This window comes from Eumetopias jubatus, unplaced genomic scaffold (assembly GCF_037043125.1).
Source record: "Eumetopias jubatus isolate StellerSeaLion01/CBP00866 unplaced genomic scaffold, mEumJub1_p1.0 scaffold_13, whole genome shotgun sequence".
NCBI classification, from domain to species: Eukaryota; Metazoa; Chordata; class Mammalia; order Carnivora; family Otariidae; genus Eumetopias; species Eumetopias jubatus.
The window spans coordinates 6,287,286-6,311,761 of NW_028274819.1; the positions used below are offsets into that span (position 1 = coordinate 6,287,286).

Genomic DNA, 24,476 nt, shown 5'->3' on the forward strand with positions numbered 1-24,476 from the left:
AAGTGTTACTCACCGCCGGGAATGTGAGCGCTCTTGCCTCGGGGGCTGGATTCCCTTCCTGAGTCCTGGGAGAAACCGGGAGAAACCAAAGGAGCTCCCAGCCATGGAAACCCCTGGGGAGCCGGGAGCTGGACCTCTCGGAGCCCCCAGCCTGTCCAACTCCGCACCTGGGCGCCCGGAGAGAGGAAAGTTAGTGAAGTTGGAAGGGCAGCCTGGTGGGGCGGGAGAGGTGGCAGAGCAGGGTCCGTCCCAGGGCAGAGGAGGGGGAGAGGGTGAAGGAAGGGTCCCACCCCCTGATCCCTTGCTCAAGTCGGCCGCCCGCCCGCAGGCCAGCCGAGGACCCGCCGTACGACGTGCCCGGGGCCAGTGGGCGGCAGGCGGGCGGGCCCCAGCGGCCTGGGCGCACCGTGAGCCTGCGGGAGCGCTTGCTGCTCACGCGGCCCGTGTGGCTGCAGCTGCGGGCCAACGCCGCGGCCGCACTGCACGTGCTGAGGACTGAGCCCCCGGGGGTGAGTCGTGCCCCTGACCCCGGCACTGGCCGGCGGGGGGCGGTGGGGGGAGAGAGGGAGAGAGGCCGGACACGGAGGTGCCGAGCCTCCGACCCCTGTCCTTTGCAGACGTTCCTGGTGCGGAAATCTAACACTCGCCGGTGCCAAGCCCTGTGCGTGCGGCTGCCCGAGGCCAGCGGCCCCTCCTTTGTCTCCAGCCACTACATCCAGGAGAGCCCTGGGGGTGAGCGGGACTGGCCCGGTTGGGGGGGAGGGGCTGGAAGCCGTCAGGGCCAGGCGCAGGGGTGTTTCCCAGAGAACGACCGCACTTCTCATCCCTCAGGTGTCTCCTTGGAGGGCTCAGAGCTCATGTTCCCAGACCTGATCCAGCTCATCTGCGCCTACTGCCATACCCGGTGAGCCTGGCCACAGGGTGGCTGGTGTCCGTTGGTCCCAGCTCCCTGGGACAGTGTGTCCTCCCAACCCCTGCAGGTCCTGTCAGCCCCCAGAGCCCTGAGCATCCCTCACACCCCTGGCTTTCTGTTTCCCTCTCTGGCCTCAGGGACATCCTTCTCCTCCCACTCCAGCTCCCCAGAGCCATCTGCCAGGCAGCCACCCACAAGGAACTCGAAGCCATCTCCCATCTGGGCATTGGTAAGGGCTCTTCTGCTACCCATTGCACAGATGGACAAGCTGAGGCCAAGAAGGAAAGGGAAGGCACGCGGGCACATGGCACCCTCCCCAAACCTCCCTGAGGCCCCAATTGGTTTCCCTAGAGTTCTGGAGCTCCTCCCTCAACACCAAGGCTCAGCTGGGCCCGTCTGAAGGCCAACTGCTGCCCCGGCTGAAGCCCCGGTCCCCGCAAGAGCTGGACCAGGGCACAGGAGCCGCCCTGTGCTTCTTCAATCCCCTCTTCCCCGGGGACCTGGGCCCCACCAAGCGGGAGAAATTCAAGAGGAGCTTCAAAGTGCGTGTGTCCACGGAGACCTCCAGTCCTCTGTCACCACCTGCCGTGCCACCTCCCCCAGTCCCCGTGCTGCCAGCTGCAGCCCCCAACCAGACAGAAAGCTTGCCCCCTCGCCAGCTTCTGCGAAGGGAGAGCTCAGTGGGGTACCGTGTGCCAGGGGGCGCCAGGCCCAGCCTCCCCCCGCTGCCCTCCCTCCAGGAGGTAGACTGCGGCTCCCCCAGCAGCTCGGAAGAGGAGGGGGTGCCGGGGTCCCGGGGAAGCCCAGCGACCTCCCCCTGCCTGGGCCGCCGGCGGCCCCTGCTTCGGTCCATGAGCGCTGCCTTCTGCTCCCTGCTGGCGCCCGAGCGGAAGGTGGGCCGGGCAGCCGCGGCGCTGACACAGGACCGACACACAGCCGTGGGCCAGCTGGTGCAGGACCTACTGACCCAGGTGCGGGCTGGCCCTGAGCCCCGGGAGCTGCAGGGGGTCCGAGAGGCGCTGAGCCGGGCCCGGGCCATGCTGAGTGCAGAGCTGGGCCCTGAGAAGCTGCTGCCGCCCGAGAGACTGGGTGAGACCCCAGGCCTGGGCTCCACAGGCTCAGCTCGCCTCTCCCCTCCCCTGTTAACTCCAGCTCTTCCCGTTCCCCGCCTCTCTCCCCCTCTTCTCCCGCCTCACCGAGATTCCTCCTCCTCTTCGTCCCTCTCTCTCCCTGACTACACCCCCGTCCCGGGGGCCCCTATTCGCGCCCCAGGTTCCCCTGACCCTGCCCACCTCTCCTCTGCAGAACACATCTTGGAGAAGTCGCTGCATCGCTCCGTGCTCAAGCCTCTCCGGCCCATCCTGGCGGCCCGCCTGCGGCGCCGGCTTTCCACCAATGGCTCCCTGGGCCGCCTGGCCGAAGGCCTCCGCCTGGCCCGGGCCCAGGGCCCTGGAGCCTTCGGGTCCCACGTGAGCCTGCCCTCCCCGGTGGAGATGGAGCAGGTGCGCCAGAAGCTGCTGCAGCTGCTCCGGGCCTACTCTCCCAGCGCCCAGGTCAAGCGGCTCCTGCAGGCTTGCAAGCTGCTCTACACAGCCCTGAGGACCCACGCAGGTACGCCCCCTCCTGTCCCCCTGCCCAGTCAGAGGCAGGCCCCCCAGAGATTCCAGAATGGCACAGCAGGAGGGGGATGGGTCCAACACTCCCATCTCAGAGATGGTGCAACCGAGGCCCAGAGACTAGAGCATCCTCTCCCCAGCCCCTGTCTGTGGTTGCCATAGAGACCACATCACTCCAGGCCCAGCAGGTGGAAGGGAGGGTCACTGTCTGAGACACGGAGTGGACACCCGACCCTGGAGCCCCAGAGGAGTCTGAAGTTTCCTCCTCTACCACCCCCCAGGGGAGGGCGCAGGGGCAGATGAGTTCCTCCCACTGCTAAGCCTTGTCCTGGCCCAGTGCGACCTTCCCGAGCTGCTGCTGGAGGCTGAGTACATGTCGGAGCTGCTGGAGCCCAGCCTGCTCACGGGAGAGGGTGAGGGAGCTCCTCCACGTGCCACCTCCCTGTCTGTGTGGGACTGGGGTGCTTAGGGGCTGCATGGCCCCCAGGAAGTGGTGGGAGGGTGGCCAAGTGTCCCCTACCCCCAGCCTGAGCTGCATTCTTCCCCTTGTGTCCCAGGCGGTTACTACCTGACCAGCCTCTCGGCCAGTCTGGCCCTGCTGAGTGGCCTAGACCAGGCCCACGCCCTCCCCCTGAGCCCCTCACAGGAACTACAGCGCTCCCTCAGCCTCTGGGAGCAGCGCCGCCTGCCTGCCACCCACAGCTCCCAGGTAACAGGGCCTCCACGCCAGCCACCCTGAACCGCCCAACCCCTGGGGCGCGGTGGGGGTGGCGGGGTTCTGGCACCATCCTGCATAGTCCCCTCCTTTTCCTAGTGAGACCTGGCAGGGGAGAGGCTAGTCCTACATCACCCTGTCACAGAAGCAGCACCCTGTGTGGACGTCCAAGTCTAGCTTTTCTCGAGAGAGATCCATGTGCTCTAGGGGCTCAGCCCTGCAGCTTGATAGAAACTCGGAATTAGGACCATTATTATCCCATTTTACAGATGAGGAAACGGAGACATGACATGGAGGGGGAAAGGGACATGGGTGGCAAGCTCCAGCCCCAAATCCTGGCTTCTGGCCCCCAACTGGGGCTCTGCCCTCCCCTGGAGTGAGGCTCCCAGCCTGTGCTCCCCTCACCCTCCTCTCCATCCAGTCAGGGGACCCTTCCTAGCCTTGGTTAAGAGTTTAGACCCTGTAGCCAGATGCTGGCTTTAAATGCTGGCTCTGCTACTTTCTATTTCCAGGAGCTTGGGCAAGTCACGTAACCTCTTTGTGCCTCGATGTCCTCATCTATAAAATGAGGCAACAGGACTTATCTCCTGGGGTCAATGTGTGGATGAAATGAGTGAATGCAGGACAAGTGCTTAGGGCACGGGGGAAGGTTCCGAGGAGGGTTGTCGGGCTCCAGAGAGCTGCTGGGGCCACCCTTCCTGCCAGCCTGCAGCTCTGACTCACTAGCCAAGGCAGACCTCTCCTTTCCTCAGAGCCCCACTTGCAGCTCCACTTGTCCAAAAAGCTTTCGTCTCTTGGCTGTACCCCTGGATTTATACCACTGCACCCTGTCCCTGCAAAGCCTACCCTGGGACTTCAAGCTTTGCAGCCAGATACAGACCAGGCAGGATTGAGCTCTTGCTTTGCTTCTCCTCCTACACAGCACCTCCTCCGAGTAGCCTACCAGGACCCCAGCAGTGGCTGCACCTCCAAGACCCTGGCTGTGCCCCCAGGGGCCTCGATTGCCACCCTGAACCAGCTCTGTGCCACCAAATTCCGAGTGACTCAGCCTGACACATTTGGCCTCTTCCTGTACAAGGAGCAGGGCTACCACCGCCTGCCCCTTGGAGCCCTGGTCCACAGGCTCCCTGCAACTGGCTACCTTGTCTATCGCAGGGCGGAGCGGCCTGAGACCCAGGGGGCCTCACCTGTGGCCTCACCAGAGGACAGCAGCGGGGAGCTAGAGGCAGGGGGCAGGGAGGAGGAGAAGGGGTGCGGGGGAGATGGGGACATCGAGGTCAAAGCTGGTCCTGGGGACAGCAGGGGAGAGTCTGAGACCATTGCGGAGAGGGCCAGGGGGGCACCCGCTCAGCCAGGGGGGCCAGAGGCTGAGGGAAGCCGGGCAGCAGAGGAGTAGCAGGAAGTGGTCAGAAGGGTCATTTGGGACAGAAAACTCTGAGCCTGCTGGGAAGGCCTTTCAGAGCTGTCAGCCCCACCCCTCGCAGGCTTCCCCACCCCAGGCCACTCCTGCGTCTGCCATCACCTCCGTCTGACACTTAGCTCTTGTGATCACACCTGCTGGGGTGGTGCCTGGCCTGGCTGCATCTGGAACACTGGAATCAAGTTGAGGGGGTTTGAGGGACCCCAACCATGGGCTCAGGCCCTCTGCCTCTCTCCCTTCCCTCCCTGCTAGAGGCCAGCCAGCCTTCAGTGCTGAGTGTGCCCAGCACGCCCAGCAACCCCAACAGGAGCCCAGCCTCTGGCAGCCCCTCCCGGCTGGGGTCTTCAAGGCTCTGAAAGGCTTCACCTGCTCCTGGGTGTCGGGTGGATTCAGGGAGCCAACAACGACTCAGAGCCCAGGCCAGCCGTAGCCCAGCTGGAGGACTGGCAGCTCCAGACTTCAGTGTTCTGGAAAGAGAGGGTGCAGTTCTGCCCTGCCTTCTCCCACAAGTCCCCTGGTTTCTCTGCACTGAAGTCTTCTGGACCTCACAAGAGCTTCTCGGCAGGCTGGGCATGGCTTATTACACACCGAGGTTTGGGAAAGTGACTCCTAAGATATCAATCGCACAGCCGGCCATTACAGGTTCCCCGTCCAAACCAGGTGTCAGGCTCCAACTAAGCGCCCTTTATTCTAAACCACCGATAGATTAACCCTAAGGGCCCTTCAGCCCCAAGGCAGGGCCTAGAGCGGGGATCCAATGGAGCGAAGAAAATGCCAATAATGACCACAAGGGGGTGCGCGTGGCCCAGGAAGTGGCCAGTGGGTAATTCCGAGGGGCGTGGGCGTCTGCAGGTCGGCCCTGAGGCAGATGGTCAGAGGCCCCGTGCTCTTGCAGCCGCCGGGCAACCTGGGGTCAGTGCAGGGGCCAGCACCGCCGGCCCTGGCCCTCAGCTCCCTTGGAGTCGGGGACCTGGGTGAAGCAAACTCCGGGGGTATCACTCCCTGGGAAGGAACTGTTCCCTGATGGAAGGAGGACCCCAGCCAGTCTCTGGGGCACTCCCTCAGGTGCTGAGCACAAAGGGACATCAGCCCACATGTGAGACAGACATGACAACTGGAAGGTAGAAATCCTGGACATTGGGATTTCTGACAGTCCAGAGACAGATACCACCAAATTTGGGGGCAGGGCTCCCAAATGTTTCTCTAGGACCACCAGCAGCTCTGACCTCCCCACTTCCACCCCCAGCTCCACGCTTCTTGCTGGTAGGCAGTCTCCCCTTCTGTATGTCTTTCCTCCCTATCCCACCCCCACCCCCCAGGGCCTTGCCCAGCACTGGGCACTGCATAGGCACTCAATAAATGCTGTCCCCTGATTGGAGTTTGATAAATAAGAGTGAAGGGCAGTGAGGTGGGGAGCTGGGAGGTTAAGTGGGGGCCTGGGTTCTGGGAACCAAACACAGGATGTCTCCAGTTCAGTTCCAGAGGAAAACCTAGAACGGTTGCCAGGGGTGCTCAGAGAACCCCGGATGTGGAGCTGGTCTCACGGGAACCGGGACAGGCAGAGGCTTTTGAGCCCCTTCCTGGGGGCCTCTGCAAGCCTCTCCTAACCCCTTGCTGTGCTCAGTCCCAGTTCCAGGCTCTGGGAATTTAGCATCCCCCCCCCCCCCCCAGCAGTGGCTTCTCAGAGCACTGCTGGGCCCTGCCTGCTACTGAGCCTTTTGGTTTTTCTTCTCAAGACATTGTGCTTGGTCAGGGGCCAAGGCCAGGTAACTCAGCAGGATTGAGGGTCACCATCCGGGGGTGGGGACTCCGAGCAGGGCAGGCAATGATAGGCCCATCTAAGTCTGATCTCATCCCCATTTTACAGATGAGCAAACAGGCTTGCCCAGGGAAAGTGGCTTAGTACAGGGCAAGGAGCTTGGTCACCGGGTTCTGTGGAGCTTCGGGATTCTGCCATCCTCCAAAACAGAAGCGCTCATTTACTCATCCTCTCAGGAATTATCGACTGTGTCCGAACGGACCAAGGACCAAGCAGTCCCAGCCCCAGCGAGAGGGAAACAGGCGTAATCTGGCAAGAACAGCGCGCCCTGTGCATGCGTCGGGATTCGGCGCTGCCCCTCCCTCACGCTGCCTCCCACCTTTGGCCTTCTGGAAGAGGAAGTCACGCGAGAGGTGCCGCACCTTGCCCAGCACGCAGGGCTGACGAGCAGGGCTGGAAGGCCGGCGTTTGGCTCGCAAGCAGCAGCGAGGTCCCTTCCTCGCTTGGAAATGTTGCTCCCTGTTGCCCCTCACCCCTAGAGGCGCCACAGCTCCCTGTGTGAGTTTATGGTGTGTCTTCCCCACTGGGCCAGAGCCAAGTCTGCCTTGTTCGCCTGTAAATCTCGGGGGCCTAGAACAATGCGTGGCCCGGAGCTGGCACTTAGTAGATGGATGTGGAATGACTGATTCGGGAAGACGCAGCCTAAACAGTTCCTCCGAGTTCCTGGGGCTGGGGCGGCGCATTCTCCATCGCTGCCGCCAGGGGGCGAGCATGCCCGTTCCCAGGCACATGCCCGGCCCCCTTCTTGCAGGAGGCCACCCAGGAACCCCGGGCACTCGGAGCTCCTACACCCGGCCAGGTGCCAGGGTGCGGAAGCATCCCCGCAGTGGGGCCCTGGGCTCGTCCTGCGAACAGGAGTCCTGCCAACAGAGGTTGGGAAGGAGAGCCGGGAGCCAGGGCCTGTGGAGTGGCCCGAGAGGGGCCCTGGGAGGGGTGGGGAGAAAAGCAGTCGTTGAGACCCACACCACCACCTTCACTCACCGTCAGCACAGAGCATTTAACACTCTGCCATGGTCTTGTGACCCATGTTCGCCCCCCTCCAGTTTAACACACAGAAACATCTGGACTCCTGTTTGCACACAGAATTTGTGACATCCGGTAGGCTCCGGTCATGTGCGGAACACCTGGGCACCCCCAGCATTAACAGGAACACTCAGAGTGTTGGGAACACCTGGAGACTGTTAGTCCCTCATGCCCTGCGGGATGGGACACGGTGACACACACACGGGCCCCTCCTCTGAGCCACACTCTGACAGACATCCCCAGATCTGCAAGCTCACAGACGTTCCCTCAACACCCTCCCTGCCTCTCGGGTTCAGAGTGTGACTCGGTGACACACATCCATGGGGACAGGCTGACACAGAGACGTGGTGAGTGCTACACAGGGATTCGGCGACATACACCTACCCGGGTAGCACCGCCAAGTCCCCCCCTCAGACACGGTATGTGGGCTTGCTTCTCACGCTGCACAGGCATAGGAAGTATACACACGCGCACACGCACACACAGGTGCACACACAGGCACATGCGCACACGCACACAGGCGCACACGCACACGTGCGCATACACGCACATACTTTCATACTTCTGATCATGTAGAAGAGGTCCAAGCCCTGATCCCGACTAATCTCACTCCAGCCCCAGCCCATCCCAGCCACACTCAGCCATTCCAGGCCATGGTGGACCCTGGTGGGGGCTGGAAGTTGCTGAGAAGACCCCCGTGGGGGGTGTGGTAACCCCAGTGGCCAGGAAGGAGGCAGAGTCCGGCAGTACTGGGCGGGGAGGCCTGAGCTCATCAGATTCCAGCCTGAGTGATTCACGGGAAGAGCCTGGGGAGGATCTGGGAGGGTGGGGGTAATGACCCAGGGGCTGGGGCTTTGGGGGCCTGGGTGGGCTTCCCACTAGAAAGGATCTTGGGTCCGGAGCAAGCCTCTAGTCTGGGAGGGGGCTTCCTGAAGGGTGGCCCAGCCTGAGGGGTGTCTGCTGGGTCTGGCCCCTGGGAGGGCCTTAGGACAGGAGCTGAGCCCACAGGATGAGACAATCGGCCCCTCCCGCCCTCCCCACCCGGGGCCTGGGCCCCTGACCCCACGCCTTCCCAGCCCCAACAGCTGGGTGTCTTTAGCAGGGGTTAGGCCAAGGGTGGGGGGCAGGGGTGGGGTGACCTTCACGGCCATCTTGGCCCCTTGGGCCCTCAGGCCGGCAGCCGGAGTGGACCCCAGAGGCCCTGAAGGACTGGACCCGGCTGGCCCAGTCAGGGCTGACAGGGTTACAGACCCTGGCTGCCCTGCCAGGCGAGGCCTCTTCCAGAGAGCCAAGAACACACGGCTGTCCCAGCGCCAGGGATGTTTTCCTGCTGAGATGGAGCCCTCTGCTCCTGCCACCTCCTGAGCCCCCTGCCTCCCTGGCTTGGGCTGATGCTCAGAGGACCCGGCTGCTCCTGCAGGGTGACAGGAAGAAAGGATGGGGCTGGAGGCAGGACGGGGGTTGCAGGAAGTGCCTTTCTTGGAACTCTGCACCAAAATAGCCTGTTCTGTCCCCACTCTAGGTCTCAGTGTCCCATGGGGGCGATAAGTGTCACCAAGGAGACCCTCACCAGGGAGGGGCCTGAGCTAACCTTAATCAGGCTTTGGCTCACCACCCCCCTCCCCTCTTCTACCCCCACTGGCCCCCACCAAGCCTGCCTCAGGCTCTGCTCCACTTTGAAGTCCTAACATAAATATGTCTGCTTGGGTTCCCCTTCCTGGCCCGGTCACAGCCCCCAGACCTGGCTCCCACCCCAGCCAGCCCTGGGGGTGTGTGCCGGGGGAGAGGAGGGAGACCTGGACCACCCAGGGAAGGGGGTGAGCCAGAGATGCTGGAACAGGAATGGGGAGACAGGGGGCAGACACCAGAGGCGGACAGGGAAGATATGGAAGTGGGCAGAGAACAGAGAGACAGACCTGAAAAACCAACAAGGTGACAATCCTGGGGACAGGAGAGGAGACAGAGAGACCCCAGAGAGTGACAGGAGCGCTGGAGACGCCTGACAGCAGAGAGGGAAGAGAGAGGCCGAGAAACAGTGCGAGGGACAGTGAGACCCCAGAGATCCCTGGGGCAGCGAGGGGGCAGGAAAAGAAGGGAAAGTTCCAGGGTGCAGGTGGAGACGGGGGTGACACTGGGGGAGCAGAGGGAAGGACACAGGGGCTAACGGGGTTCCCAGCATAACAGGATTTGCAGTGCCGAGACCAGGAGAGTCCCCAGCAAACTGGGACAAGTTGGTCACTCTCGCTGGCAGGCTTCTGGCAGATGCCTCAGGGACCACAGAGTCCCCACCCTCACAGCCAAAGAGCAGCAGAGGAAGGACAGGAACAGCAAAGGTCCCAGCTGTCCCCTCCTGGGATCCCCAGACTTAGTCCCTGCTCTGCCTCCACTCTGTGACCCGGGGCAAAGCCTTGTCCCTCTCTGAGCTGAGAGGACACTGAGCAGAGCGGCAGGGCTGGGCCCTTCTAGGTCTGCGGTGGGCTCCAGGATGGCCATCCTTGTGGGCAGATGTGGCCAGATGTTCAGGCCAGGCATCTGCCAGGAGAGGGACTGGGCCCCCAGCTGTGCCCAGGCTGGGCGATCCAGGGGAGCCCTGTGTTTCTCCCCTCACAGCTGTGGGCGCAGGTGTGGGCCTGTGGGGACACACACGCATCACCCAGCTGCGTGGACCCTCAGCAATGCCAGCCCCGGGCAAGCACACACACTCACGTGCACACGGGCGTGTACAGACACCCAGGTACACCCACCAGCACACCCCGTCTCTCTCCGCATGGACGCCACCCCCCAGCCCCCTCCAGCTGTCAGAATCCCTTACCCCCAGGGACCAGGCCTGGACACACCCCTCCTTCCCGGGCCCCACCTCCCCCCAAGCCTCTCCTCCTCCCACCCTGTCCAGTCCCCAGCACCCCCCCTTCCTGCGGTCTCTCCCATCCAGAAGCACACAGGGTGCGGCACCAGCACGTGGGGAGGGGAAGGAGGCCAAAATGGCTGCCCTCCCCACTTCTGCCCTGGGACCTCTCCCACGTCCCCTCCTGCAGCTCCCACCCAAGACCAGGCGCCTCCTGCCCACCAGTTGGCCCTTCCTCCTGAACAGCCTGAAGGCTGGGGTGGTTTGGGAAGGATTTAGAAATGGAGGGAGGTGGGGGGATGGGGACAAAAGACAAAGGAGGGAAGGAGGTGATTTGTACACAAAGCAATGTGCTGGCTCAGCAGGAGGCTGTGGCAAGGCTCTAGGACGCCTGCCCAGGGGGCGCCCCCCAATCATACTCAACCCCCCCATCCTGGCTGTTACACTGGGCTCTCTTCAGGCCAACCCCTCTGCAGGCCGCATTCACCCCCACCCCCACGGGCCCACACATTGCATCCAAAACCACTGTCTGGCCTGTCCCAGTAGCTGGAAGACAAGGCTCCTTCTGGGAAAGTGGGCTTCCGTTCTCAAGGCCGTCTTGAGGTGAGCTCTCGCCATAAGGGCCACGGTCAGAGCAGAGAACTCCAGCCTCCTAACCCACACTGGGAGCAGAGCTTGGTGTCCCAAGCTGTCTCCAGCCCTGCTAGGAAGACACCATGGCCTCGGGTCCCAACCAAGAAGACAGATTGGGGTACCAAGGAAGCATCACACATGATCCCTGCCAGTGGTAGTCCGAGCGGTCCTGCCCTCCTGGAACACACTCCTACCGATCCCGAGTCGCATCCTGAGCCCACCATCCATCGTGGTGTGGCGCATTATGAATTAGCACTTCTGCCTGAATCCCTGTGGCCAGCCATGCCTCTCAACATCTTCTCTCGTCCGCACACCGTACACTTAGCCATCTATCCATCCATCTACTTACTCCTTCCTCCATCCATCTATTATCCCCGGCATCCACCCATTCTCCTACCTCACCGCCCTTCCGCCCACGTGCACATTCCTGCGTTCACCCATCTATCCATCCACCCACCCATCATCCAAGCATTTACTGCATTCTTTAGCATCTTCTCTGCGCTAAGGGGGAAGCAAGATGAGTCAGGCTGAATGGGACTGGCAGGAAGAGTAAGACCGCAACCAGCCCCTCTCTGTCCCCTCACCCCCAGATCCCTGATGCTGTGCCACTGCTTCCCCATCCTGACTAGGGTAGGAAGTTCCTAGGCTACCTCGACTCCATCTCTCCCAACCTGGATGGAAGCAGGGGAATGCTAGGCACCCAGGTGCAGCTCCAAGCCGCATTCTCCACCCACAAAATCCTTAGTTTTGTTGGGGTCAGAGGTGCCCCCGCTCATCTCTACCCCCACCCCCTCCTGGCTCAGCAGTCCCTCTACTTGCAAGTCAGCCCAGCCAGACCATCTGGAATTTGGCCTTTGACCCTCTTCCTCCTGCTTCTCTTGCCTGCCCCCCAACCCCTCACTCCAACTGAGGCTGGAGTCCTGACCTCTGATCTGACCTGCCTACTCGCCAGACGGCTTGCAGCCTCCCCTCAGACGCCCCAGCACGGGCCATTGCCCGAATCATGACTGGGCCCGCCACACCCTTGGATCAGGCTCTGGCCAGCCCCTAAGGAGCCTCCAGAGGCTGCCTCCCCCAGCCCGGCCCGCCCTGCTGCCCGGCTCTCCAGCCAGCTCCCTCCCCTCTCCCAGACTATTGCAACAACCTCCAGTCCCCCCTCCACCCACCACACACCAGCCACAGGGAACTCCCATCATACCTCTTCTCCAGGGCCCCCGCGATGGAGGCCAGTCTTTTAGGGGTAGTTTACCTTCCAAGCCAGGCCCCTACGCCCTTTCTGACATTCCCTCTTCACTATTTACGGTCTCTCCAGACGTCCCTCACTCCAGGGGAGTCCTCTGTATTCTCCAAAGGCATCTTGAGCTCCCCCACCTCAGGGCTCTGTCCAGGCTGTGCCTTCTTGCTGCCACGCCTTCCCCCATCCTCACTTCCTGAGGCCATGCCCAGGTCTCAGACAGGGCTTGACGGCTCCTCAGGGCACCGCAGCAAAAAGAGAATTGGAACGGAAGTCAGGCAGCCTTGATTCTAGTCCCAGCCCTGCCACAGACTAGCTCGGAGACTCCCTGGGCCTCAGCGTCCCTACCTGCAAAAAGGTTTGCTGATTTCCAGGGATCTCCCAGTTCTGAAATGGTCTGACTTCTGGGGAAGGCTGGGCAGGTGTGAGGAGCAGGTGGGCTTTGGCTCCAGATAGCATCCTGGATTCCCCCAGCATGGCCCTGGGCCAGGTTCTTCATTTATCTGAGTCTTATTCATTCATTCATTTGACAGACCCTACTGAGCAGCATCGATGGGCCAGGAACTTTCAAGGGTCTGGAGATACAGTAGGGAACAAGACAATGATGCTGCCCTCATGGAGGCCATAGTCTCCTAGGGCAAGAGTTCTTCAGCGGGGGGGGGCATAACATTCAGCAGTGTCTGGAGACGTTTTTGATTGTCCCAACTGGAGGGATGCTACTGGCCTCTAGGTAGAAGCCAGGCATACTTGTAAACATCTTACAATGCACAATGCAGTCTGTACAAGAGGTAGATGCGGACCTGGTAAGTTTCACATACAGCTGAAGCCAGAGTACTTGGAGCAGAGGAGTGAGTGGGAGTGGGGTAAGAAGTTTGGGGGCAGACCACATCAGCCTGGAGGCCATGGCCAAGATGTTGGCCCATCTTCTGAGTGAGATGGGGGCCCAGAGGGTTCTGAGCAGGGGAGTGACCAGATCTGTCTTGGGTTTTAAAGGGATCCCTCTGGCAGGATGGAGAAGGCAAGACAGAGACCAGAGGAGAGGCCGTTGCAAGAATCTGGATGGAAGGGGACAGTGGCAAGGGCCAGAGGTGGGTGACAAAGAAGGTGGCGAGAAGCAGTCAGATTGTGGATCTATCCTGAAGGTGAAGTCAACAGGATTTGCTGAGAGATTGGAAGTGGGGTGTGGGAGAAGAGGGGTCAAGGATGATCTCAAGGCTTTGGGCTTGAGCCAAGGGAAGGATGCACTGCCCCATACTGACTTTCCTCTCATGAGAAGGGGGATCATTCTATACATTTCACAGATGTAGACCTTAAAAGAACGACCTTCCAGGCATATAGCAAGCGCTTCAAAAGCCCTCGTTCTCAGGCGGACTGTCCGGGTGGGCTGGGCCAGCCCTGGTACGGTAAGGTGATTAGCAAAGCTGCTCTGGTCTCCACCCCCGACCCAGAAGATTTGCTCAGAAGACTAAGGAACATTTGCCTCATACTTTGCAGCTGACAAAGTGTATTTACCAACGCGGAGAGCTGTGACACAATAGCCCTGCTGAGCTGAAAGGCCCTGACACATAACCCCATTTTGTAGATAAGAAAAACGGAGACCCAGAGAAGGTTAGTGACTTCCCGGCGGTCACACAGCACATCAATGGCAGAGCACTGAGGGACAGAGCCTCTCCTCCACGTCCCCACCCCCCGGCTCAAACTTCTGCTAAGAGTGCAGTGGGTGTTCATGGGTTAATCTGACAGCCAGCTCCCCAGGGACCATCCTGGATGATGGGCTCAGTGCACATGCCTCCAGAGGCCTCCAAGAGGGGCGGGCAGAGGACCCTGGCCAGGCCCACACAGCAGCCTCTGGGGGCAGGGGAGGCTCCACACATGTGACGCCTGTGTCACATACACATGTATGTGTCATTGTGAGCTTCATGCCCATACATGGCCTCTCCCCAGCCTGTCCCCTCCCAGCCAGCCCTGCTCACCCTGCCTGCAGCCTAGCCCCTGCCTGCCCCCACCCTCCCACCCCCACCCCCACCCCCACCCCCGCCCTCATGCACCCTGCCCTTTTGCAGCAGGAGCCCAGAGAAGCATTTCCTGTTTGGGGGCTGCCTCCTCCCCCTCTAAGCCCAGGTTCCCAGGGCCCCAGGCTGAGCAGAGGTGAAGGGAGGGCAGCCCCCTGCCCCTCCTCCTTCCCCCCACACACCCGGTCCAGCTGGAGCCAGGAAGCTTGGGGGTGGGGGGAGGTTGAGGCAGGAGTTTAGTTCATAAATGAGGGTTTGATGATACCCATGCCTGATGCCTGCGTGCTCAAGGTGGATTCCATTCAGGGGCTGCACGCGAACGTGAGGGGTGCCTTGTGTAAGGGCAGGTAGAGTGCCGCACCACTCACGTATGTGCGTCCGAGGGGGTTAGCGCGTCAGAGCATGTACCAGTCTGGGATGATGGGACAGTGTGTCAGGAGAGCGCTCCTGTGTGGGGAGAGGAGCACACACACACACATGTGTCATGTGAAGGGCATGAGTCAGAGCATGTTTCCACATGTATGACGAGCAGGTGGGCCCTGAGACAGTTCACAAGTGCGATGAAATCGCTGTGTCCAGACTGGATCTCGGGCGAGTCTGTGGGAAGGGACCTCACCCCACCGCCAAGAGCCCCAGACTGCCGGAATTTTTCTGAGGGTCTTCCAGCCTCCTGGGCAGGCGTGTCCCCCCTCTTCTCGACTCCCAGTCAGCTAGCTGCGCCTCCCCACCCTCCCCACCCCCCCACGCCCCCCCACCCCCACCCTCCAGCAACCCCCCCACCTCTGCCCCCCGCCCCACCGCTTCCTGCTCCAGCGGCCCCGGGGGAGCGGGAGCCGCGAGCTGGCAGCGGCCCCGGCCCACTCCTTACAAGGCCTGAGCCCGGCCCAGGCCCGCCCCCCGGCCCGCCTGCCAGAGGCCCCGGTCCCTCCCCCTGTCAAGAGCGGCCGCGAGCCGGCCCTGGGCCAGTCGGGGGGCATCGCGATGCTGCTGCGCCTGCTGCTGGCCTGGGCGGCCGCAGTGCCCACGCTGGGCCAGGCCCCCTGGGCAGCCGAGCCCCGGGCCATCTGCGGCCCCGGCAGCTGCTATGCGCTCTTCCCTCGGCGCCGCACCTTCTTGGAGGCCTGGCGGGCCTGCCGCGAGTTGGGGGGCGACCTGGCCACGCCGCGGACCCCCGAGGAGGCCCAGCGTGTGGACAGCCTGGTGGGCTCCGGCCCGGCCAGCCGGCTGCTGTGGATCGGCCTGCAGCGGCAGGCCCGGCAATGCCAACCCCAGCGCCCGCTGCGCGGCTTCACATGGACCACAGGAGACCAGGACACGGCCTTCACCAACTGGGCCCAGCCGGCCACAGGGGGCCCCTGCCCGGCCCAGCGCTGCGCCGCCCTTGAGGCGAGCGGCGAGCATCGCTGGCTCGAGGGCTCGTGCACGCTGGCCGTCGATGGCTACCTGTGCCAGTTCGGCTTCGAGGGCTCCTGCCCGGCGCTGCTGGACGAGGCGGGCCAGGCAGGCCCGGCGGTCTACACCACACCCTTCCACCTGGTCTCCACCGAGTTTGAGTGGCTGCCCTTCGGCTCCGTGGCTGCCGTGCCGTGCCAGGCTGGCAGAGAAGCCTCCCTGCTCTGCGTGAAGCAGCCTGAGGGTGGCGTGGGCTGGTCTCGGGCCGGGCCCTTGTGCCCGGCTGCCGGCTGCGGCCCGGACAACGGGGGCTGCGACCACGAGTGCGTGGAGGAGGTGGACGGTCGCGTGTCCTGTCGCTGCACTGAAGGCTTCCGGCTGGCGGCGGACGGGCAAAGCTGCGAGGACCCATGTGCCCATGCCCCGTGTGAGCAACAGTGTGAGCCTGGCGGGCCACAGGGCTACAGCTGCCATTGTCGCCTGGGTTTCTGGCCGGCCGAGGATGAGCCGCACCGCTGCGTGGACACGGATGAGTGCCAGATCGCCGGCGTGTGCCAGCAGATGTGTGTCAACTACGTCGGCGGCTTCGAGTGCTACTGCAGGGAGGGCCATGAGCTTGAGGCTGATGGCATCAGCTGCAGCCCCGCTGGGGCCATGGGTTCCCGGGCTTCCCAGGACCTAGGGGACGAGTTGCTGGATGACGGGGAAGATGAAGGGGATGAAGAAGCTGAACATGAGGCCTGGGAGACCTTTGATGGTAGCTGGACGGAGGTGCCTGGGATCCCATGGATGGAGGCCACGCAGCCGCCTGACTTTGGCCTGGCCTATAGACCTAGTTTCCCAGAGGAGGGAGAGCATCGGATGCCCTACCTGGACCCCACCTGGCCACCCCCACTTAGTGCCCCCAGGGTCCCCTACCACTCCTCAGTGGTTTCTGTCACCCGACCCGTGGTGGTCTCTGCCACACGCCCCACGCTGCCTTCTGCCCACCGACCCCCTATCATCTCTGCCACACGCCCACCCCGGGCCCCTGCCCCCGAGCCCCCCATGGTCCCTGCCAGGCACCCAGCTTTGCCTCCTGACCACCAGTTCCCCATGATCTCAGCCAACCATCCAGATCTGCCCTCTGCCTACCAGCCCCCGATTATCTCTGCCACCCGCCCAGCACGGCCCCCTGCTCACCAGCCCCCGATTATCTCAGCCAAATATCCTGAACTGTCCCGTGTGTTTCCAGACACCCAGGTCACTGATACCCAGACCACCGCTCATGTGCCCCAAATCCCTGCTAACCATACTCCTCTGGGTAACACTTTCAGTGCCCATCAACCCCTCGTCACCCCAGATGTCCCAGCCCACCAAGCCCAGGCCACCCACCTTCCCATTACCTCGACTGTCCAGCCTCCCCTGACCGCTACCTCCAGATCCCCTGTGCTCCCTGCCCATCAAGCTCCTGGGTCTTCTGCCACCCAGCCCCCAGCCCCCGACACTACCCTCACCTCAGAGCCCCCTCAGAGCCCCACTAACCAGACCTCATTCACCAGCCCTACACACCCCCATTCCAAACCCCCACAAGTCCCAAGGGAAGGTGCCCGTGACGCCAAGGTGGCTCCCTGGATGCCCTCAGCAGCGCCCACAGCAGGCCCAACAGCCCTGGGGGGGGAGGCCAGTCCAGCAGGCCACAGCCGGAGGGATGACCGGTGGCTGCTGGTGGCACTCCTAGTGCCCACATGTGTTTTCTTGGTGGTCCTACTTGCACTGGGCATCGTGTACTGCACCCGCTGTGGCCCCCACGCACCCAACAAGCGAGTTACCGACTGCTATCGCTGGGTCACCCACGCTGGGAGCAAGGGCCCAACAGAACCGATGCCCCACCGGGGCAGCCTCACAGGGGTGCAGACCTGCAGAACCAGCGTGTGATGGGGCGCAGCCCCCCCTCTGCAGGGTGGGGGGAAGGGGCGTGCGTTGGACACATGGCTCAGGCTGCACCAGGGACCCATGGGGGCTGCCCAGCTGGACAGAGGGCTTCCTGCTCCCCCCCCGGGCCCAGCCAGGCTCCTTTCTCAGTCAACTACCAGACTTGACTCTTGGGAACTCTGCTCCCCGGCCCAGCACTCACGACAGAGGAGACACCGAGGCCCCCAGGACCTCAGGGGGTGGGTGCTGGGGTCTTCTCCAATAAACGGGGTGCCAACCTCACCCAAAGTTCCTGACCCCCATTGATGTCTGAGGGGAGGGTCTGGGAGGACTCAGCAAAAAAGAGGGGAACTTCCTTCAGCTTGTCTGGGCCCCAAGGAAATAAGGTAAGACCCTTTAAGGGAGGGTATGCTTCAGAGATTCTTGGGTAAACAGGAGCCCAGAGAGGGCAGAGCCTTGCCCAAGGTCACACAGCGAACCCAGGAGTGGGAGGTTTGGCATGGAGTTTCATATTTGTTCCTCTTTTTTTTTTCTAAGATTTTATTTATTGGGGCGCCTGGGTGGCCCAGTCGTTAAGCGTCTGCCTTCGGCTCAGGTCATGATCCCAGGGTCCTGGGATCGAGCCCCACATCGGGCTCCTTGCTCGGCGGGAGGCTTGCTTCTTCCTCTCCCACCCCCTCTGCTTGTGTTCCCTCTCTCGCTGTGTCTCTGTCAAATAAATAAAAATAAAATCTTAAAAAAAAGATTTTATTTATTTATTTGACAGAGAGAGAGAGCATAAGCAGGCAGAGTGGCAGGCAGAGAAGCAGGCTCCCCGCGGAGCAGGGAGCCTGATGCGGGGCTCGATCCCAGGACCCTGGGATCATGATCTGAGCTGAAGGCAGCCGCTCAACTGACTGAGCCACCCAGGCGCCCCAATATTTGTTCCTCTTTTTACCAAAACTCCAAGAAAGTGGGGCTGAAAATGGGGGAGTGTTCTAGAATGAGGGCTTCTGCTCAACAGGAGCCAAATTGGGATTTAGGAGTCAAAGTTAAGCTCTGGGTCTGGTGATTTTGGGGAGTGAAGGGTATCTAGTGGGTGAGCTTCTGTCTTCTGGTACTTGCCATCCCATCCCCACAGGCTGCCCAGAAGTTGGCAGCTGGGGCCCAGGGTCACTCAAGGTTGCTGCCACTCCTCTGGGTTATAGGTGCTCTGAAGGTGCCCCTCCTCCCTGCTCTGGGGAGGAGGTGGGAATCACTGCCTAGCAGGCTGGGATGGGGAGAGCACGGAACCTGGGAGAGCTATCCCATCTCCAGCTCCCTTGGCCGGCTTCTGAGCAAGGCCTGGGCCACATTTTGCCCTTCTCCATGTGGGTGGTGCTGGGTCAGAGAAAACCCAGGAGATCAGAGCTTGAGCAAGTTGCTCAGTGCTGAGGTGTCCCATGAATCCAGAGGGGATGGTCAAATATCACAGTCTGCAGGAACCTGGCAAACTCCTTCATCCTGGGCTCACTGCCTTGGGGACCAGGAAAGGCGGGACCTGGGCTGGGGAGGCTCCGGTTCCCACTGCCTCTGTAATTTTTCAGTTGCAGTCTCTAAGGAGCCTCTAATTAGGACGGAGCAGAACCACCACGACCACCCAGACAGGAGAGGAGGGGTGCCCTATACCACCCTCTGGCCCCAGGGCCTGGGCCTGAGCCGGGCCCCAGGGGACCGGTAGAGGAGGGGCCAGAACTGGGGACGAACCGGGGGCCGTGGAGGCGGTGGAGGGAACGCTATGCACCGCCCCCGGTCCCCGCTCTCATGTTCCCCTAACTCAAACCAGACGCCCCCGCCAGATCCTGCCCAAGTGTTTAACCTCGGAGACGCCGCTGGAGAGATTCAATGCATGAGAGTGGAGTCGCGGGGTAGCCTGGAGGCCTGGGTCTGAGAAGGAGGTCTGGGCGCAGCCTGGGGGGTGACAAAGCCTGCTAGGATGAGACAGACTGGAGCTCCCTCCTGAGACCCTGGGCAGGGGATCCAGAGCACCCTCAGGGCAGGAAGGAGTTAAATGCACTGCTGTCGGAGGGAGGGGATGGGAGTGGGGAAGGGGGCCCAGAGCCGGCTCTTTGTCATCCCGTAATGAGCAACAGATGCGGAGCTGCGTGCGGGCCTAAACAGACTGCTTCCCAGGCCAGAACCCCCGCCTGCGCCCAGCCTGGGCTCCGCCCAGACCCGGAGCTGTGTCTTAGGCTCCGCCCATCGACTCTCCGACCCCTTCTCATCCAAGCGCGAACCTCGCCAGCAGGCGGATGCCCTCACTATCAGACAGATCCCGCCTAGCTACGAGCCACGCCCACCCACTACTGTCAAAGTGCCCCTCGGGAGCTCTGCAGAAGCCCCGCCCACCAAAGCCACAAGCCTCGCCCCCTGCCAGCTCAGAGATTCTCGCAGAACCATTGCCCTGCTCCTCTGCTCTATCAGCTCCGCCCACCAAGGCTATAAGCCCCGCCTCCTCAGGGCGGCTCGCGCAAACTGGCAGTTATTAGATCCCGCTTCCCGGAAGTATAAACTCCGCCCAGAGTTTACACTTTCTCCTCACGCCGCGTTGCGTGCCCCGCATAACAGAACCACAAGCTCCACCCCTCCTCGGAGCCGGAGACCCGGTTCACGAGTGCAGGGAATCCCGCAGAGACCCTTTCTCGGTCCGGAACAGCTGCAAATCCCGCCTTCCAGGAGGTTACGGGTTCCCCTTAAGCTCCTCTTCAGGCTCCGCCCCCAGTTACAAGTCCCGCCCATTCACAGCGGTTCAAATCGCAGGGGCGGGGCCCCTTGCTGGGAAAAGAGCTCCGCCCACGTCTGGCTAACACTTTCCCTGCACACTGAGGTAAATGGCCCACCTACAGAGTCCTCGGGTCCGCCCACTAAGGATACTCACAAACTCCACCCTGACGATCCCTTAAGTCCCGCCCACCCAGAGCTCCTCTTGCCGGCGGCATCTTGCAAAAGAATCTGCCCACGCAGAGAGCGTAACCCAATCTCTTCTCTCAGGCTCCACCTACTGTGAATGCATAGCCACGCCCATCTATAGGTTCCACTTTCGCGGGAATCTGGGGCCCGGGACTCCCAAAGTCGCTCACCGCCTTCTGAATATGCTCAGACTAGTGTGGATCCGAACTCCGTGTCCCTGACCAGGATGCCCCGAACCCGGCCCTGGCACCCCGTCTCCTTCCCTACTCACGGTTTCTGGTCGCCTAGATTGCAGGTTCTCTGGAGGGAGCTCTGAGATGAGTTCGAGAGCCCGACGGGAGGCGTGGATGAATGGGCCTTTGGCGCCACCTGCCTTCGGCGCCTGGGCTTGCAGGCACCGTGAACCTGCCCCTCTCCCAAAGCACCTTAAGGCCCAATAAATACTTGCTTAATTTATTAAATGTTCGTGTTATTCAGATATTGGCCGCTTCGGCAAATATTTGCCCCCCAGCAAAACAGCAGATCCACTCGCATGGGTCCTCTGTCGTATTTGGAAGACCCCAAGGGGGTCTTTGTTAGCTGAAGAGGCCCCCGCCAGTCTTTACAGCGCCTGCTGGGACTTTTGCTGTACCTTGCCCACGAACCCCGTTTCCCAGGGGCGAAAGCACGGGCTCTCACCTGAATCCTTAGGGCTGGGTCCTCCCCGTCCCCAACTAGTGCTCCAAAGTGTGGACACCTTCCTTAGAGGTGTGCCTTCGGCAGGAGGGAGTGAGTTTGGGCTCACAGACCCTCATGTAGAAGCTGAGAGTCACAGGTTTGGGAGCAGGATTGATCTCAGGGCAGACCTCTTTATCAGCGCTCATCACTACATTTGCCAATATTCGCCTGCTCACTCCCACACTAGACTGGGGCTCCAGGAGTCCAGGACACTCTGCAGTTCCGTACCAGGGGCTCAATGTAATGTTTTTCAAACATTACTGGGACAGACAAGGCTTGTGGCTTTGGTGAAGGGGGCAGCACTAACATCTACTGAGTTCCAGTAGGTACCAGCACCCAGCTGGACACCCTTCACTTCCTGCATCAGGCATTGTTCCCAAGCAACTCAAAGTCTGGGGAATAAGATGCTTTCCAGATGGGATCCCAGTTCTGGCGCCCTGGCCACTATGAATGGGAGTAGGGTTTGGTGCCAAATAATAATGAAAATAATACTTAGAATGCTGGCAGCAGCGATTGTCTGCCTCATCCTATTCTACGGGCTTTACATGTCTTTACCCACTTGAGGACCAGAACCCTCATGCAGTGAGTGCCACTCTCACCATGATTTGCAGATGAGGAAGCTGAGGCCACTTGCCCGAGTGCCTTGCGTCAGGCCATTCACCCTATTTGACCAAGTTAGTAAGTGGAGGTTTGAACCCAGATAGATTCTGTGATCCTCAATCCTAGAGGAGCCAGTCCATTATGATAGCCATGTCTCTGATTAGAAAATGCCCACCTCCCAGGAAACTTGCCTTCTTTTTTAAGTCAATACATTTTTATTTAAGGAATTTTACGTGATTCCTTCCACTGCCAATCACCGTAGTTCCTCCCAAGTCAGAGTCATAATCTTCAAAATAGCCCTTTTAAAAAGAACTTTTGTTCAATCCACAGTTGTCACTGTCAGTTCACAATTCTCCACGATCGGCTTCTTTGATCTCCACTTGGATATGGACATACTTCAGAAATTCCCCACCTATAATCTTTGGAATCCAATTTCTTTACTTTAGGGCCACATTTAGGGGAAGAGTAGATGGATCTTTCTGGTTCTCAATTTCAGGCACTCTCTAAACATGAATAAGTTCAAATCATATTCACCCCTGAACGATCACACCCTAGAATTGTACAGATTGCTGGGATACGTCAATACCTAAAACTTAAAATATTTCACTGCAGGGGCGCCTGGGTGGCTCAGATGGTTAAGCGTCTGCCTTCGGCTCAGGTCATGATCCCGGGGTCCTGGGATCGAGTCCCGCATCGGCCTCCCTGCTCCTTGGGAGCCTGCTTCTCCCTCTGCTTCTCTCTCTCTCTCTCTCCCTCTGTTTCTCATGAATAAATGGATAAAATCTTTAAAAAAAAAATATTTCACTGCAGGGCACCTGGGTGGCTCAGTCAGTTAAGTATCGGGCTCTTGGTTCCGGCTCAGAGTCAGAGTCTCATGAGTCGTGGGATCATGACAGGAGCCCCCCTGCCCCCCCGCCCCGCCTGTGCCAGCTCTGGGCTCCTCTGGGAGTCTGCTGGAAGATTCTCTCCCTCTGCCCCTCCCCCTACTCGTGCGTGCATGCTCTCTCTTAAATAAATAAAAATTTTAAAAATAAAATAAAATGCTTGACTGTTAGGCCTTTCGCACAGCTTTAGCAGATAGATGTCTTGTAGTTCTTTCCCACAGATTTAACATGTAGTTCTGTGAATTAAGGAAACCACACATCTACTCTATGAGGCATTTCCAGTGATGTAGGTCTACAGAGAAAGCCCCACTGGGACGAACTCAACAGGGGGAGCTTGCTTTTACCAAGGAGACTGCAAGGTGTACACTCCCGGGCTGATCAGGCTTTGATGATACTGGCAGACAAGGCATTACCTGTGACCATGTGGAATCCAGACGAGGGGTCCAGTCCAGGCGCAGTTTTAGGGCATCTGGCAGTGGCCAGGCTTTAGCATGGTTTTGGTGAGTTAAGGGATTTCTCTCTGGGAGGCAACTAGTCGTGGCTGAGAGCAGGCATTCTGCACCAGACAGCCTTGCTTTGATTCCAGCTCCACATCTCGAGGGCTGGGGAGCCTTAGGCAGGTCCTCTAATTGCTCTCTGTTTGTCTCCTCCTACGAAAATGGGCATACTAGAGTAGCCACTCTAGCCACAATAATCTGTCTGAGAGAAGAAAGGACTCATTAGGAGGAGAGTCAAGGTTTGCTGCTGGAGGCCAGTAAAAAACTTCAGGGTGACTGCCCAGACTTCTACAAGAAGTGCTGTCTGCTTTAGCTGGCTCGGGAGAGCCCTGAAGACAGAGTCCAGAAACTGATCGTGGGCGGGGGCGCCTGGGTGGCTCAGTCGGTTAAGTGTCTGCCTTCAGCTCAAGTCAGGACCCCAGGGGCCTGGGATCAATCCCTCCGTTGGGTTCCCCGCTCAGCGGGGAGGCTGGTTCTCCCTCTCCCTCTGCTGCTTCCCCTGCTTGTGCTCTCTCGTTCAAGTAAATAAATAAAATCTTTAAAAAAAGAACAAAACAAAACAAAACAAAACACCTGATCATGGGAGAGCTGAATCAGCACAAGATGAAGTCCCAAACCCACCAAATCCCTATAGCAGAGGTTCTCAGTCTCCCTTGGTTCGTGGTATCCTCCATATCCTGAGTACCTCAGTGGGTTTTTCATGGCGCTCCTGGGCCAAAAACATGCCTCACAGTTCCATTTAATAAATATGAGAAGTACTTGTATTTTTTTTTAAAGATTTTATTTATTTATTCATGAGAGACGGAGAGAGAGAGGGAGGGAGAGAGAGTGAGAGAGAGAAGCAGAGGGAGAAGCAGGCTCCCAAGGAGCAGGGAGGCCGATGCGGGACTCGATCCCAGGACCCTGGGATCATGACCTGAGCCAAAGGCAGACACTTAACCATCTGAGCCACCCAGGCACCCAGTACTTGTATTTTTTAAAAAGATTTTATTTATTGGGGCACCTGGGTGGCTCAGATGGTTAAGCGTCTGCCTTCGGCTCAGGTCATGATCCCAGTGTCCTGGGATCGAGCCCCACATCGGGCTCCTGGCTCAGCGGGGAGCCTGCTTCTCCTTCTGCCTCTGCCTCTCTCCCTGCTCGTGCTCTCTCTCTGTATCTCTGTGTCTCAAATGAATAAATAAAATCTTTAAAAAAAGGAAAATTCTGACTTTAAAAAAAAGATTTTATTCATTTATTTGAGAGAGAGAGAAAGAGGGAGGGATTGGAAGGAAGAGCATAGGGAGAGGGACAAACAGACTCCATGCTGAGTGTGGA

The 24,476-nt window shown here is 60.2% G+C and overlaps 2 protein-coding genes and 1 non-coding gene across 3 annotated transcripts; 2 read left to right on the forward strand and 1 right to left on the reverse strand.

Annotated features, from left to right (window-relative positions):
* The first annotated feature begins 28 nt into the window (after positions 1-28).
* RIN1 (Ras and Rab interactor 1) lies at positions 29-6,006 on the forward strand. The gene is made up of 10 exons (XM_028117849.2): positions 29-189; positions 329-509; positions 618-732; positions 832-904; positions 1,051-1,142; positions 1,265-2,002; positions 2,219-2,524; positions 2,811-2,942; positions 3,087-3,238; positions 4,167-6,006. The coding sequence occupies exons 1-10, from the start codon at positions 104-106 to the stop codon at positions 4,638-4,640; spliced, it is 2,349 nt and encodes a 782-aa protein (XP_027973650.2). The 5' UTR covers positions 29-103; the 3' UTR covers positions 4,641-6,006.
* A 9,205-nt stretch (positions 6,007-15,211) lies between these two features.
* Positions 15,212-17,539, forward strand: CD248 (CD248 molecule). Its single transcript, XM_028118416.2, has one exon. The coding sequence runs from the start codon at positions 15,212-15,214 to the stop codon at positions 17,537-17,539; it is 2,328 nt and encodes a 775-aa protein (XP_027974217.1).
* A 5,321-nt stretch (positions 17,540-22,860) lies between these two features.
* LOC114220566 (small nucleolar RNA SNORA18) lies at positions 22,861-22,990 on the reverse strand. Its single transcript, XR_003611591.1, has one exon. It is a non-coding gene; the product is annotated as a small nucleolar RNA SNORA18 (small nucleolar RNA).
* Between the last annotated feature and the right edge of the window lie 1,486 nt (positions 22,991-24,476).